The 17516-nt window shown below is 41.0% G+C and overlaps 1 protein-coding gene across 2 annotated transcripts in view; it reads right to left on the minus strand.

Annotated features, from left to right (window-relative positions):
* Window positions 1-1240: 1240 nt before the first annotated feature.
* Window positions 1241-17516, minus strand: part of wnt5b (wingless-type MMTV integration site family, member 5b) — a 70973-nt gene continuing 54697 nt past the window's right edge. For both annotated transcript variants that reach the window (XM_055054741.1, XM_055054739.1), the window contains exons 3-8: window positions 12102-12271; window positions 11338-11425; window positions 11059-11218; window positions 7528-7820; window positions 3953-4111; window positions 1241-3616 (exon numbers count right to left, since the gene is read on the minus strand). In XM_055054741.1, coding sequence (XP_054910716.1) covers window positions 3317-3616; window positions 3953-4111; window positions 7528-7820; window positions 11059-11218; window positions 11338-11425; window positions 12102-12220 — 1119 coding nt within the window. In that variant the 5' untranslated portion in view covers window positions 12221-12271 and the 3' untranslated portion in view covers window positions 1241-3316. The remainder of the gene's footprint in view (window positions 3617-3952; window positions 4112-7527; window positions 7821-11058; window positions 11219-11337; window positions 11426-12101; window positions 12272-17516) is intronic.

The following is a 17516-nucleotide window of genomic DNA, read 5'->3' on the forward strand; positions in this document are numbered from 1 at the left end:
TTAACCTGTAATCAAGTAGAGTTAAAAAGGTCTGGGGGTTGTTTCCAGGTGTGTGGTTTTGCATTTGGAAGCTGTTGCTGTGACCAGACAACATGCGGTCAAAGAAACTCTCAATTGACGTGAAGCAGAACATCCTGAGGCTTAAAAAAAAGAAAAAATCCATCAGAGAGATAGCAGACATGCTTGGAGTAGCAAAATTCAACAGTCTGGTACATTCTGAGGAAAAGGAATTGACTGGTGAGCTTGGGAACTCAAAAAGGCCTGGGCGTCCACGGAAGACAACGGTGGTGGATGATCGCCGCATACTTTCTTTGGTGAAGAAGGACCAGTTCACAACATCAACTGAGGTCCAGAAACACTCTCAGGGAAGTAGGGATCTGTCTCTAAGTCAACAGTAAAGAGAAGACTCCATGAAAGCAAATACAAAGGGTTCACATGTAGATGCAAACCATTCATCAATTCCAAAAGTAGACAGACCAGAGTTAAATTTGCCAAAAACACCTCAAGAAGCCAGCCCAGTTCTGGAAAAGTATTCTATGGACAGATGAGACAAAGATCAACCTGTACCAGAATGATGGGAAGAAAAAAGTTTGGAGAAGAAAGGGAACGGCACATGATCCAAGGCACACCACATCCTCTGTAAAACATGGTGGAGCAAACGTGATGGCATGGGCATGCATGGCTTTTCAATGGCACTGGGTCACTGTGTTTATTGATGACATAACAGCAGACAAGAGTAGCCGGATGAATTCTGAAGTGTACCGGATATACTGTCAGCCCAGATTCAGCCAAATGCTGCAAAGTTGATCGGACGGCGCTTCACAGTACAGATGGATAATGACCCCAAGCATACAGCCAAAGCTACCCAGGAGTTCATGAGAGCAAAAAGGTGAATATTCTGCAATGGCCAAGTCATCACCAGATCTTAACCCAATTGAGCAGCATTTCACTTGCTCAAATCCAGACTTCAGACGGAAAGACCACTAACAAGCAAGACTGAAGGCTGCGGCTGTAAAGGCCTGGCCAAAGCATTAAGAAGAGAGGAAACCCAGCGTTTGGTGATGTCCATGGGTTCCAGACTTAAGGCAGTGATTGCTCCAAAGATTCGCAACAAAATATTGAGAAAAAACTTTTTTGTTTGGGTTATGTTTATATGTCCAATTACTTTTGAGCTCCTAAAAATGTGAGTGTTGTGTAAACAAATGTGTACAATTCCTACATTTTCTATCTATATTTTTTGTTCAAACCTTTAAATTAAACGTTACAATCTGCACTTGAATTCTGTTGTAGAGGTTTCATTTCAAATCCAATGCGGTGGCATGCAGAGCCCAACTCAGAAAAATTAGGTTACTGTCCAAATATTTCTGGCCCTAACTGTATGCACTTCGGTGAATCTCAGCTCAAACTCAACAGTTCTTCAAAAGCCTCAGATTTGTTGGAGACATTAGTGAACAAACGGCATCCTGAAAACCAAGGAATAAAGCAGAAAGGTCACAGAAAACATTGCAGAGGAGGTTAAAGCTGAGAGAGGTTATAAAACAATACCTCAAGCTTTGAACCTCTCACTAAGATGTTCAATCCATCATCTAAAAATAGATATAAGAACTGCAAACCTTTCAAGACATGATCGTAATCAGACAAGGAGAATAGAGATTAGAGGTCAACTAATAGCTGTGCACTTCACAAACCTGGCTTTGAAGGAAGAGTGACAAAAACAAAGACACTCCTTTGAGCTTCACAGCAGGTGTCTCAGCAGTGACTCCTGTCATGCTAAACTGGAAGCAACACTGATGGTGCTGCACTCTGTTCCTCCGTAGCAAAGTACAAAGCAAGAGGTAGAGTTTCACAATAAAAAGCATTATTGTTATGTTTGATTTGCAGATCTTACATTTCCTTTGTGCTAAAACCAACAAAAAAGAAGCAGATAAAGAAATATGTGACCCTTTAGAAAGCAAGTGAAGGAGTTTGGTTTCCTGCTTTTGACTCAGCGTGGAGCAGTCTGATAGATATCTTGTACCTATTGGCCACGCAAGGTTCTGTCGCTGTGTAACTGCAGTCAAAGTTCAACAAATATCGACTTTAACCTGAGCGCAACACAAGCCATACCGAGCTACTTGCACTTCAATGCTGAGGGAGGAGATACAGTTCAATGGCATTTGCTCAGCGCAGGAAAAAAAAGAGAAAAACAAAACATTGCCGCGTGGAGCATGAAGCACAAATGAATGGATTTCAGAGGTTGGTGGAGTTGATGCTGCATTTGGTGTGCAAGTCCCTAAAGAAATTCACGTTGCAACGAGCCATGAAGGGAGCACAGCACACATGTGAAAGCATGTGATTTGGCCAGTTAAAGACAGAAAACGTTTTAGTAAAAAAGTCCAACAGACCCTAAAACTGGACATGTTTGATTTAATCCCTACATGGTGGTAGGATCATCATGCTTGAAGTCCCATACTATAACACAGCAGAAAGAGATTTTCTGGTTGGAATAGCTCGCAGCAATGCTCAGAGACGTGAGCCTGATCTCTTTATTTTTAGTAATAGTCGAGTGTTGTCTACTCAACAGAGAGATGCTTCCACTATCCTAACAGCAACATAAAACTTGTTCAGGGCAGAATGTTATTTATAACTATAATTGCAGCAGAAAATGGCTCAACAAAGTAAAACCATGGATTGTTTTCCTTGTACTGCATATCTATGCACCACTTTTTGTCGGTTCGTCACATGAAATCAAGTTTTTGGATGAAACTTGAAAAATATGGAAGAGCTGAACTGGTATGAATACTTCTATAAGGCACTTTGGGTTCATTGTCACCTTGACTTGTTTCCTTTCTGCTGGTTGTAGTTTGGGGCGTTTCTTTGCTCCTGCCAGTGGGATGGGAGTGCATACGCTGATGTTAGCAGTGCTCTTGCATTACAAAAAGCAGCAGGCAATCAGAGGAATCAAGGCTGCTTCACACTTTAAAACAAACACAAGTCTCTTTAAATTAAAACGTGTAAGTTGTAGATTTATTTATTTATTAATTATATATTTATTTTTTATCTCTTCAGCTCACAGAGGTCAATGTGTCCCCACTTTAAGGGATTGAAACCTGTTCTTTTGTTTCCCTTTCATCCTCGTTTGTGCCGTTTTGTTCTTCCATCAGGACCGTGATCAGGATACTGGACATCTTTTTTATATATATATATATGTATATATATCAGTCCATTGATCAGCTCTTTATATTAAAATGGATATCATCATTCGTCATAATCGCCTCCTTCCTCTCCTCTGTTTTCACTCCGATTTCTTTGGGTCAGAGTTAACCCACCTTTTTTGCTATTTGCACAAAAACTGGTCCACGAGAGTTGTGCAGCGCCTGCACTTAACGTAGCAGCACCAGTGGAACTTGCAGTGGCAGCGCTCGTGCTTGTACGTCTTGAACTGGTCATAGCCTCTGCCGCAGCACATCAGCTCGCAGCCGTCCATACCCTCTGAGGTTTTGTTGCAGTAGCGGCCATGCGTTCCCAGCGAGCCTGTGGTTTCGTTCTGGAGACAGTAGTCGGGGCTTGGGTCAATGTAGACCATGTCCTCAGGTGTCGGGTTGTTGAAGCGCTTGTCTTTCAGCTCCAGCTTTCCCTGGTAGAGCAAAGGAAATGAGGGAAGAAGTTTGAGTGATACATCTGGACAGTGGACCACCAGATCAGTGGTCTGGGCTTTAAATAAACGTCCTATTGTGGCTTCAATGAACCAAGAGTCATTTTCAGATTTGGGAGGAGAATTAAATTTAACATTTCAAACACATATAGACCCAGTTTCTCAGCTCAGCTTATCAGAAGTCAACTTCCTCAAAGTCTCAGACATCTAGTCATTAAAAAGGAAAAACCATGGGAATGTCAAGTGTATCTATTTAGCACAGATCACCAACAAAGCATTCAAGTAAATGTTTGTGGTCACTACATATCAAATGAATACCTTGCGTCCAATCTGCATGGCCGCAGCACTGTCGTATTTCTCTTTCAGAAATTCTCCGACTCGCCTGAAGTCAGCCAGCTGAAGCCAACACGTTTTCAGACTGCAGGACCCGGAGACTCCGTGACACTTGCAGGCGACATAGGCTTGTTTGTAGACGGCCTGGTGAAAGACAGACACTCATATATATCTGTAAATAAATTGTCCAATGAGAAAACAACCAGCATGACGGCAAAGTACAGAAGTCTGAATTCTTAGTTTTAATACTACTCTGCTACCATCTAGTGGTGGAAATATGTAATTACAGACTTTCAGTTACATATTTCCACTGAAAGTCTGTAGAAAAACATTCAAATTTAAAGCCTGTACTGTAAATTTGACTGTTTCAGTCAAATTTACAGTATGAGGTCTTTTTTAAAATAACACAATGAATGGAAATGACTAATAAGCTGTATATATAAATATATTTACATTTATTCTCAATTTGAAAATACTTGGTGGAGATCCTTGCTAAACATTACAAAATGCTATGTTGCCACCACACACTTTTGGGTATTTTATGGGAAATTTGCCTGATAGAAACCATAAATTAATGAATCGTTGTGGAAAGGAATGAAAAAGACTATTGACAAACGCTTAATAGAATATTATTTGTGCAAACAACCATTTTTGCTCAATAGAACCACCTTTTCCTGCAATTGCAAGTCTTTGGGACCCGTGTGTTGTGTTTTTGGTCTTCATGATCTTCTTTATGTAATAACATTTTAAAAAATCCTTCACAGAGTAAATTACAAGTGGGGTACCAGTAGATGACTTCAAAAAGCAGTTGATTGCACAGTTTTTTATTTTGGTGTATCGATGAAAATGGGTACACCATTTCCCCCTGATACTCTTAAATACTAGTGTTATCAAAGTTGCATTCTTCTTAAAAAAAGATTGTAAAAAAATGAACATATTTGCTTGACTTCCTTCACCCTTAGCTAACTTTAAAACCACAAGTCAAACATTAGAAACATTTGATGATCTTTCACTTTTTTTTTCTTAGAAAGCCTGTAATTTGTAGGATGTTGCTGCGTTCTGAACATATGGGTTTGTTTAAAACAAACACAGAACAGGAAATAGAAGATTTATGGTCTCTGCAGCAGTAAACCTTGCAGCTTTACCAGGTCACCTAAACAACATTTAATAAACAAGCCACATTAAAACACCCCAATCCTAAACACCTACATAAATTACGCACGCTCTTATTGAGCGTTGCAAAGAGTTTAGTGTGCACCAGACAAGCTACCACAGATTTACTCACTGAATCATTTACCTCCGATTCCTAATTTCCCCTGACGCTAATGAAACCCATCATTCTCTCTCCTCACGTTGCCTGATCTCAATTACCTTCTCACCTCTGTTAACCTCTGCATCCCAAACACCCCTGACCCCTGCGTCCCTCCTCCTACCCCCTGCTTTCAGACCTCTTCTTTACTACCCAGCAGGCATAGCACTCGGCACCCTGCAATCCTGCGATCCGACCCCCGTGACCTCCTCAGACAGCCACGGAAAACAGAGGACAATGGTATTTGTTATTAAGGCTACACACGCTTGGTGGTTTAGCTTGAGATATTATAACTACAACACTTATTTCTCCCGTGAAAAAAAAAACTTTTACCACAAAATAGTAGCAGCCAGGAATCCTATTCTGTCCAGTCAAAGCATGCATTTGATTCTCCAGAGCCATGGTGAGGAATTTGGTGGGTCATGCCTGCTGGGCACAGTGACTCTGGACCTTCATGGTCAGTCATCCATGGTGGAGACATGCTCTCTGTGTCAAGCACAATAGGTTTTACTCAGTCAGGGTTAGAGTGAGTGAGTGTGTGTATGGGTGTACTTGCCCGTGTCTGAAACACACAAGGACAGAAATGGAGAACACAGGCTGCCTTTTATGTCAGGCTAAACCATGAATGAAGTGAGAAGTTAAGAAAAAAAGTCAACACACGTCTATGCTTCACTGGCATTGTTGGTGTTACTGTATTTTAAAAGACGGTCTTTGTTTTGACCTAACTGTAGGAAAACTAGATGATTAGATTGTAGTTTTCTTTGGCAAGTTCACAGCCTTGCTAATAGACTTAATTCTAGCTTCTTATAGCTGCACCTCCTCAAGAAAAGCATTTCCACAGCATCTGTCATCACCTTGTGTCGCTGTGAATTTGGTATGTTTATGGTCATGTGCATTGTTAGTTTTCCTCCGGATATGTTTTCAGGGCACTGCAATTGTCATACGCCTCATCTTGTTTATGAAGAAACACCTGAAGCAGATCTGACTGCATATTGGTATGCATACGATAGGCTCTGCAAGAGACCATTTGCTTACGTGTGAATCTGCCACATGCAAGGTTTTCAACAGAATTTACATAATGAACCACCAAACTGAGGAATATTTTTATGTTAAACAGAAAGCTGCATGAGCATCTAATTTTGGTTAGTGACAATCGGTCAAGTTTGACAAAGATTCCTCCCTTGATGTGCGCCTCTGCCTCCAGACGTCAGCACACACAGACCACACTACTCGCTGTTCTCGCACTCTCTCTCTCTCACACACGCACACACACACACACACACACACACACACACACACACACACACACACACACACACACACACAGAGTGGCAGGCCTCTACATCCTCTACAAAGACTCTGTGGTTTGCCTTGTTCAGCCAAGCAAGACAAATCCCACTTAGGACAAACCAGCGTGTCCTCAGAAGAAAGACAGAAAGGAGGGAAGAGGAGGAAAGAACCTGTCTTCCTCCCCACTTTTTCATCTACCTCTTCTCCTCTCTTCCGTTTTGATGGACAGACGACAATGAAAGCGAAAGATCAAACAGGAGAAGAAAGGAAAAGTTATTTCAAAAGAGTATGCGTATGTGGAAGCATGTGTTAATACAAAGCTGCGGCAGTATATCTTCCTCCTCATACTTTCTTCTATAGCCCCAACGGGACCGTCGGCAGAAACACAAGCTCTCCAGACCCTCACCTTTAACCTCTGACACACACAAACCTGGGCTCACTGTCTCTCACACAAATCAAACAGGGCATTTGTGCATACACACATGCATGTCTCTGTCCTGTAAATAGCTTAAACGGTCTGCCCCCAAACAGGCAAGGCAGACGGTTTACGACTAAAAGTGCAGATTTAAAATTATGTGACATCTTGCAAACGTGCCATGAAATGGATCCACCAAATTTCATGTTCCAAATAATAATAATAATGTTGATGTCCAATGTGTTGCATCTGTCCGTGTTTATCTGTGAATGTGTGTCTGTGCGTTAAAGCGCAGGAATGTGCCTTGACCTGGGCGACCTAGCTAAACTCCAAGGGCGTTAGCAGTTGTACCATTTGCAGGTTCCCAATAAATAACCGACACACACACACACACACACTCAGTGTGGGAAGGCCACATCAACTTTGACACACATTCCTAACAGACGTACAGATATAGTATGCGGGTAAAAAGAGGAAAAACACATTTTCCCCACCAAAGTTCCCACAGCAGAAGAAAAAGTGGCGGTGTGTGTTGGTCCGTCATACCTGTCTCCCCGCTTCGTTGTTGTGCAGGTTCATGAGAATTCGAGCAGACTCTCTCGACCCGCGCGGGTAATTCTTCTCCCGCTCCTTGGCATCGACAAATTCCCGGGCGAATCTGTAGCCGTAATGTACGTTGTCGCCGCAGCCTCCCCACAGCCAGTCGCGCGGCAAATCGCGGGGCCGGGCGGCGCGGCTGCAGCCGCATGTGGACAACTCGCCGTCGCGGCACGCCCGACTGATGGCGTTGACGACACCGGCCGCGCTGATGGCGTACGTGAATGCAGTCTCCCTTGAGCCTGGTGAAGTGAAAAACCAGGAGATGTTTTTTTTAGATTTCAAAAATGATGCAAGGTGCAATTCTCTGTCGCATTTATCAAGGCTCAGTCTTTAATACATTACATATCACCATCATAGACTTCCAGTGTATCTTATTCCCACTTCAACATATTGCAAGAAACTTTTTTAACTGGTTTGAATAATAATTGAGATTACTGGGTTGTTTTGTAACTAGGATCAATTAGGAATGTATGCAACTCATTTCATTCTCTGTGGATGAACAGAATTTATTATTATTTGGTGAAATGTCTTCTGCAGATGATATCTGTTGTTAATTTGAAGTGTGTGGCTTGCTTTTGTATCTACACCTTTTTATCTGATACACCAATTAGTTTTAGATATTACGAAATAAGAATATGAAGAAAAATAATTAACCCCTCAGCATAATGCTGCAACTATCAGATGGGATTTTATTTACTTTTTCAAAGTAAAGAGGGATAAAAACATCACTTTTCATTTAGTTATTTAAAAATGTATATATATATTAAAAACTGTTGTTTTTCAAACATTTCTGCAACAACAAAAAAACGTATTTCTTCTGAAGTTTCTAAATGTAGTTCAGACACCTAATTAATAAATAAAATAATTTGCATGTGGTTAACTTTCAGTATAAATAAAGCTATTTGGTGAAGTTTGATAGACAGTATTAGTGAACAACTGATGTTAGCGTAACCTGGAAAAGAAATACATTTGCGACTCTTGTTTTAATATAAGTTTATTTCTGCTATTGGTCTAAAGATTAGCCTCTAAATGCCTAATCAGTGACTGGGCATATAAACAGGACAATAGCTTTAGTTTAATACATTTGAAAAAAATATTTAGGTACAGTTATAGATCTTTATTTATGTGTGTTAGATTATTTTTTTACTTGGATTTTGAATATAACCTTTCACAATCTATTAACTGATTAAGCGGCAGAAAAAAAGATTCTTTTAAAATGATAAAATTCTGAAAAGAGTCAGGTGAATTTGTACTCAGCCATCTTGAGGTAATACTTGATGCATGTCTAGACTTTATACATCATTTCCCTATTTTGGTTTGTAAGCCACAAATAATTCACCATTGTCACCCGTGTCCATGTTATTGAATTCAGTTTGCTCAGAGTAACACCATGTTCAAAAAAGACAACACAATAAAACCATCAAGTCTCCATCTGCATTAATACACAACCACTTAAAAAGCAAACAGAGCGGATGGGATCAATAGGCTGACAAGTAGGAAGTTAATAAACCTGAATGTCAATCATTTCCATAACAATAACAAACAGCATCCTGACTTGAGGCCACATAAGAGTTTCCAGTTTTGTAACTTGAATGTCTATTCTGGAGATAAAATCATGCTCTTAATTTTAGTAAATACAAACAACTTGTAAAGAACTAACCATATCCTCATTTAAGCTTTGTGGAGCTGCACCCTGTGCCCTTGTGGCTGTTCAGTGACACAGCAACTCAGCAGTAACTTTAGGTTCTAATTGAGCAGCCCTCCCAGCCATGACTCCCCGGGTGTAGAGCCATTACACTTTATATCAAAAAAGAGATACAAATATAAAATATGAATCTTTCTGGTGGCGGATTTTCTGTTGGAGTATTTAGTATTGTCTAATAAGCAGCCAGATACTTTTATGGGCCACAGAGAGGACTGGAATCAACACAGCCAGACAGACAGACAGAAAGGTATGCATGAAAAGAAGAACACAAGGCGTGTGAGCCTTTTTTATTATTCGGTGCGCTTTTAAAGAAACAGTCCCCCCGTCAGCTTTATGGGACTGTGGAGACTCGACTTCAAATAGCAGGTCCGGATCTGCCGGCTTGATGTTATTTCGCCCTTCTGCGCATTTCAAAAGAAGAGCCACGGGACAATGAGGCTGCCTCACACCTCCGTATAAACCTGGAGGACAGAGCGCGCCGTCAACGCGGACGGGCAGAGAGAAGGGCAGCAAACGCCTCAGCTCTCGGACGGACTGACCGCCTGCAGCGGATTTGACACTTACTTGTTGATGAGACGTTTCCCACGTCGCCTGAAGGGGATTGAAACGAGCTGGACACGGAGCGAAGCTAACAACAGAAACTCATAACATGTTTTGAAGCTACTTGGGTTTTTTTGTTGTTGTTTTTTTCACCCTCGAGCGTCTTTACGCGTGACTTCTGTCTATGGTGCGTCGCGTTTTGCGTTGAACTGAGAACCCCCTTTACTGCGCCTGCGCACAAGCTGTTAACTCGGTGCTTTTGGTCCAAATTTTAATTTGTCATAAATAAGAGTCGGTTGAACATAATACGATTGGTAATTGGGAAACAATTGGAAGTTAACATCTTAAAATTGTTGAATTTCTGGATATTTTTATTGTTGTATTGATAGGATGCAGGAGGGGATTCTTTTGGCCAGCTTGTAAAGCATTATGGGATAAATTCTGACATTTTTCAAAGAAATTTGGTCTAAAAGTCTTCATCTTCATCCTTCCAAAATACACGTGTCTCTTCAAGACAAAGTGGCGGTTTTTATAAAGCACATGTATGCTTCACCATACCTTTAGTTATACATATGAACTTTATGTACAGCTATATCAATTTTCTTGGTATTAATGCCAGATAAATACTGTTGACTAATTCAGGCAAACATGTAGCTAATCCAAAACCATTAACCCTAACCCAAATACAAGCTGTAAACTTGGTGGATTTGTTTTTATTTCCCTGATGAGCAAAATTCTGCATTTGAACAAAACAAAGAAATGTATCCAAGTGTTATGATCTAGTAAAAGTTGCAGTTGAAAAGCAAATCACGTTGACTCTGTAATCAGGTTAAGAAGCTGCAGTTTTCCCTTATGTTCCTTGATATACATTTTATATTGCATTGAAAGACTAAAGCCTGACCGGCAGTGTGCAGCAGCGAGTGGGGGAGGGGCAGCTCACCTCTGCTCAACACAGATGGGAAACTACAGACTTAAGGACTAAACTGTGGTGAAATGTTTATGCTTTTGAATCCTTATAAAACTCTGGTGTACCCTCACAAAGGTAGCCAGCTCATGTCTATTAAAAAGAATAAGTTTTCTAAACAACAATCCCATGATGCTCTTGGGTTTTTACCCTATAGATTGAAAAAAAAAAAAAAAAACCAGAAAATGACAGTACCACTTTCTTGAAGGAACCTCAACCCTGCTGTTGCCTTGAATTTTAACCAACACATCCAGCATGAAAAACTCACCAATGTGCATGACCCGTCCAAACACGGACGTGCTGTCCACAGTGCTGCAGTTCCACCTCCTCTGTTTGAACTGGTACTGGCACTCCTTGATGCCCGTTCTCGCTCCGTCTCCGATGTAGCTCATGTGGTCTTGGTACAGCTGGCACAGCTTCCTCTGACTCTGCGGGGCCACATAGGAACAGCAGCCGAGATTAGCAGAGATTAGCTGAGTAATGGCTCTACACTTCTGAGAGGTCCCCACGGGGGGGGGATTCCCATGCACGGTGTGAGGAAACTCACCTGTGAAAGGCCAGAAAGCTGACTGCAGAGAGGCTGAGCACCAATGATGTACATCTCGGGCCGCTGGATCGGGGTCAGACCTAGAGACCTGAAAAGATGCGCGGCATTTGAAGTTGAAATCTGATTAAAAGTGGGAATACAACTGAGACTCTGGAATGCTGGCAGAGCACAAGTCAGGCGCAAGTTTTACTGGGACAAGTGGGCTATAAAACACAGATAAATAGACTCCTGTGGAGAACATCTCTACGGCCACTATCTTTATTACTCCTTGGATTCCTTCCCTTTGACCTTCCTCCCCCCCAAAAAACTCCTTACTCTTCAGCTCAGTACATGAAACAAACCATTTACTGCTGATTCTACAGCTCATGTCATGCGAGGGTCTGCAACATCATTTCAACATCATGTTCATCTAATACTATAGCAGTTTCTAAAACAAGTGTGGATAAAGCACCCTGGAGGTACAAGGCTCTGCCATTTGGGAGGCCAGCCAGGGTAAATATTGTGACAGAGCCTTCACGTTTGTCCCATTCAAACCCAGCACCCAAAGTCACAAAGCAGAAAACAAAAAATAAAAACAGCTGCATGAATGCATCTTAAAATAAGAAAACAACAAAACATACACACAATAAAAGGAGGAAAACCGATGCGGAGCATGGAGGAAATACATCCCCAAATTACGCGTCGAACGACGCTCCAAATTACAAATCACACTTGAACCGCACCGGCATCGTTCAAAACGACATCTGCAGTTATCAGTCACTCACCACCACGAAGTCGCCTCCGCCATCAGAAGCTGGGAACTGCAGGCGAGGACGACGCACGACAGCTGGAGCAGATGCCGGACGGCTCCGGTCCGTCTCCTCGAGACGGGCCCGTTGTCCATGATCGTCCGCCGCGGCGCCACTGAGCAGCCGGTGCGGGGCAAAGTGCTCTGCTGTGGAGACATGCGTGAGAAGTTGTCACCACGCGTCCTGCTCCGGCTAATTAATGGAGACGGTGCGAGTTCGGGTCCGGCTCACGAGTTCTCTTTGAGTGTGCCAAATGTTCCTATTCTTATCAGACTCTTCCTGCGCAGCATACAATAACCCAGAAAAAAAATATATATACATACATAAGTTAAAAGTTTATCCCAAGGTGTCAAACAGTTGATCATCTGAAATCAATCAGAGGGGGGAAAAAAATCCACTTTCGTTACATTAGTTAGATAAAAACGTTGTGCGTAAAACAGTTTATTAGTCCAGTTTAAGCCTTCTCCTATCAGCAGACAAATGAAACAAGCCAATGTGTGACATGCAGAATCCAGCTGTTTGGTTTGGGCAGTAAAATAAAAACACACACATGAACAAGAATATTAAAATCTGGAAATAAAAAAAAGTGAGGAGACTGCTGCCTGTCCTTCCCGTCCCCCTGCAGCTGCTAATACTACCATCTCTCCCATTCCTTGTTTAAGTTTACACCCCTCCTCTTTTTCGCACCCAGACTTCAGTCCAGAGCCGCCTCCCCCCTCCTGTCACCACGTGAGAGGAGATCAGATGAACAACTGGAAACCACACACACACATCAGGGATCTGACACATCCTTCTGCAAATGTCTGTGTATTCTGTTTGTTCTCCATATCACCGAAAACCTGGGAGAAATTTTTTATTTGATAGATCAACACAAAAAAAGTGGATATAGAAAATGGTTTCCAAATAACTTTGCAAATACAGACGTGAAAAGTGTGACATGCATTTATCACTCCCTTTTTTTGATACATCTCAATAAAATACCATGTGGGGTTGGATTTACATCTATTAGCTAATTAGGTGCCTTCTGAGGGTCATTTGTTGAATATTTTTAGGGGTAACATTGTATTTTCATTTATAAAATATTTTGCAGGAATGTCCACTTATGGATCATGCTTCAATCGGCTTTTACAAATAGTACTGCATGGTTGTGACTTTGAAAGAAACCACATAAGTTGAGAGTTGTTTTTTTTTTATTCATTACAAATAATTATAATAATAATACAAAAAGAGTCGTATATTTAATCGGCAACTCCAGTCCTTGAGTAATTCTGTACAGCAAATTTTGGATATATACCTGTTAGAACACACCTGAACCAAAAGGTTGAATTACTTCCTTTGTGAAGGCCTAGCAATTAACCGTTCACGTGATTCAGATGTGTTGGAGCAGAGAATGATCTAAACGCTGCAGAATAGAAGCACTTTAAGACTAGACGCTTTAATCTGATGTTCCCTAGGCAACACGGCAGTGGCAGTGTCATGCTAAGGATGTATTATTTTCCTCCCACTTTCTTGCAACACCTGCATTGGTTTGTTGGGTAAAATCAAGATAAAGTATTCTGGTTTATGGCTGTAACGTCACAAAATGTGAGGTGTGGATACTTTATTGAGGTCCTGGAGACAACAGACTGTGGCCTGAGGTGATTGAAGTGTGACAATCCAGTTGTTGATTCCTTCTCTCCATCCATCCATCCATACATGTGAATGGGGGCTGAACTTTTTTTCTTTGCTGAACTCCAGCCAGTCTTTTCTAAAAGTTCATGTGGGTCAGATTCCTTTTACTAGCTGAAGTGAATGATTTGTTTGAGTAAAAAGGTGAGTGCATCAAAAGTCTCCTAATCCTTCCCCCTCTTTGGAGTTTAAAAATAAAACACACACACACACACACACACACACACACACACACACACACACACACACACACACACACACACACACACACACACACGCAGATGTTACCCTACACATTTACAGACAGACGGTCAGGAGAAAAAGAAAAGGCGTGTTGAAGCGAGCGCTCCTCAATTCATAACCGGGTCTATAAGACAAACTGCAGGCGGGTCGGTGGGTGGTGAACCTGCAGAGCAGCTCTTTGATCCGACTCAGTGCCTCTCTATAAAGACCGCATCCACTCGGCCAAAGGAGGACTTGAATGGGAGGCCCCTGAAGTCTTGAGAAACCGATCAAAACATCCATAAAGCGCTGTTAGATAATGAGCTCCTCTCTGCTGTTTTGCTCGAAAAGTAGGAAAAGAACAGCTTCACAAATACTGATTAATAAGTTAGATCCTTGTTTATTTAGCAGTATCATACTGCCAAATAGTATGTGCGCTACACTGAGATAACAGTACAGAAGGTAAAAAGGTATCACTCTATTTTGAGTGTTTAAACCTGTTTCAGAGTAAATACATCCACAGTAATGTATGATATGAGATTAAGAAATTATGTTCTTGTAGTTTTCTCCTCTCAAATGTGGGAAGCAAATGAGACCAATAATATGATGACAGCGCCCCCTTCTGGGAAAAGATCAATATTAACTTTTAGTTATCACCAAACATGATCAGTAATGACTCAGAAAAATGTGTTAGTGATGTTAACTACACATATAAAGAAACCTTTAGACATATATTTTTTTCCTATTTCCATGCAGTCTTTTTTTATTTTGACAGATTTTTATTTTATTATTCAGATGTTTGATCTGCTGGTTGGTTTTGGTTTTTACTCAACTGCACTCCGAGTTGCCCGACATATTATACCACTATTCCCAGTTTCTTTTTTTTAACATTTTAAAAACAGAGACAATAATTCAAAATCTAACATTAAACTGCTGTTCTTACAGGTTAAAAGTATTTTGTCATATAACTTCAAACTACAAGGTATTTTACTGCACATATACAAACACAGAGACATGAACTTATGTTGAAGTGGAAGGAAGATTATGCAGCTAACAATATAGCATCTTGCTCCCCCCCAGAAAAATTCATTTTTTTATATTTCACTAATAATTAAAAATGTGCCTTTGGTTTTAATCTCCTTTAATCTGATGCCCTAATAAAGTACGGTAACACTTTGTCTGAACGCATGTTATGAAAATGAAGGAGTCTTCTTGAATTTTTAAGACTGTTGTCATTTGGTAAATAACACTTTTAATGCAAAGTTGCATAAAAAGTCCATTGAAAGTGTCCCAGTAAAACATATTCACGTTTTTTATTGTGACATGACGACAATGGTAAATATTTAAAGTGTACAACTGCTATATACGATGATTGGCTCTTAATACTCTCCCTTCAAAGTTCAAAACGACAGACAAATAAAAAGCATAACTATAGACCAAAACAATTTAAAGATTACAAGAAAGTTTGTCTGTTTGGAAGGAAAATGCAAAGAATTAAAAGTGGTTATAAAATGTTGCCTTTTAATATTTTCTAAATTTAATATATGTCAATGGCCAGCCCTGCATTATACCAGGAAAACAAAAGTCTGTATCAGTAGAGGGACAGGAATTAGATAACAAATCATTCAGTGGCAGCCATTGGATTAAATAAACTAATATTACAGTGCCAGCTACTGCTATACAGATGTATAAAATTTACTTTAATAAAGATATCAGAGCCTATTTTCAGTTGTGTTCATGTTCATCTCCTTGATGCTCACGATTCATATCAGCTTTTGAGACACTACAAAGTGAACTTGATCCACGTCTCATTTTGGATCTGCAGAAAAAAAAAATCTTTGGAAATATAAGAATAAAGGACCAGCATATAACTCGAATCCTGCATGCAATGGTTCTATTACGACACTAGGAGGAGCAGTTGGGCCGCAGACATCACTTCAGCAAAAATAAATAAATAAATGGGGGTAAAGCGAGGGAGGGGTGAGGGTACAAAGGCACAACTTGGACAAAGTAAGAGGAAGAAAGAAATGGGAGGGGGAAAGAGCAGACGGTGAAAGAGGGAGGGAGTGTCCATGCAAAGGATCCAGAGCGGCAGAAAGGGGTGGAAGGCGCAGGGAGGGCGGCACTTCCCTGGGGGATATGAGCAATAGGCGTGCAACAGGGAGCAATGCCTGAGAAAGTCGGCAACTCCTCTCTGGATTAACACCAGCCTCACTTTTTATTGCCTCCAGTGCCAGACTGGAGGAGCAGCAGCAGCAGCAGCCAGCTCCCCTCCTGCAGGGAAAGCAGCTGCAGTCGGCTGATGGAGGCTGAACTGGTGCCCCGAGGAAGCCGCTGGTGCCAGAAAGCAAAGTATTAATTCTGGGAAATGAATGTCACTTTTAAATTGATTGCTCATTAGTTAAAGGGAGAGAGTTTAGGCGGAGGAGAAAGCTGAGGATGCACAGAGCAAACTTCGTTTTTTTGAGCACCTTCATCTCCGCTGAGACATCTAGACAGGTTATTTTTTTTAATGGCAAATGTTAATATTTTTTTCAGTAATATGAACAGTTTAAGATAAATGTATCTGTTTTACATCTCCTAAGGATCTAAAGCACTGGGAAACATTACTGAAACTGTGCCAGACTGATAATATTAATAATGCAGCTCTGTCGCAAAAGTAAAAGTTGTGAAAGTGAAAATGCCAATTTAAAAATACAAACAAAAACTAATACAACATTTCTGTGAGTGAAACACAAAATACAATAAAGTTTTGATCTATGTTTCTCAGGGCCAGCATTGAATGAGTCTCAGCATTGAATCTCAGTCAATGCTGAGACTCCATTGCTCAGTCTCCAGCAGCAAATTGCAAACACAGAATAATTCAGAATTTTGCTTCCTCTCAAGCATTTTTACTCCATCTGTATTTTCATCAGTGCTGCTTTTAGAAAGCACCTGATTGACCTGTCTGCCTGCGTTCTGACTCCACGCTATGTTCACAAAAACAATGAGAATTTGGATTCAAACAGCAGGAACAGAAAAAAAGATGGTTAGAGGTTGTTGGAAAATGGATGCAGGGTTGAACTAAAACAAAAGCTCTTCAGGGTTGCTTTTTCGTTTCCGGCCTGTGTTCAGTTCCTGTTCTGCCAGTCATTCTTTTTAAATTGCTTGGTTTCTAATTGCACTCTCAGCTGCTTCCACTGTTACATGTCACCGGTGGCCTTTATTCATTAGTAGCTGAACAGAAAGAAGAGTGGAGAGTAAAAGAGAAGACATGCAGTGGCCAGAAATCAAACTAGGAGCATTTGCGTTGAGGACTGCAACCTCTGCCTACAGTCCACCTGCTCCACCACTGAGCCACGTGGCGAACATAATAATATGTTCATATTATTAATTTTTTCTCCACATTTGCCCCCCTTTTACATTTAACTCCTCCACACCAACACCCCTTGGGTCACAGAAGCTGTTTTTTGCAGCAAACTATCGATGATTCATTAGAGAGGATCTCAGGTTATTGGATTT

The sequence above is a fragment of the Poeciliopsis prolifica genome, unplaced genomic scaffold (genome assembly GCF_027474105.1).
Source record: "Poeciliopsis prolifica strain line A6 unplaced genomic scaffold, Auburn_PproV2 SCAFFOLD040, whole genome shotgun sequence".
In the NCBI taxonomy this organism is placed as follows: Eukaryota; Metazoa; Chordata; class Actinopteri; order Cyprinodontiformes; family Poeciliidae; genus Poeciliopsis; species Poeciliopsis prolifica.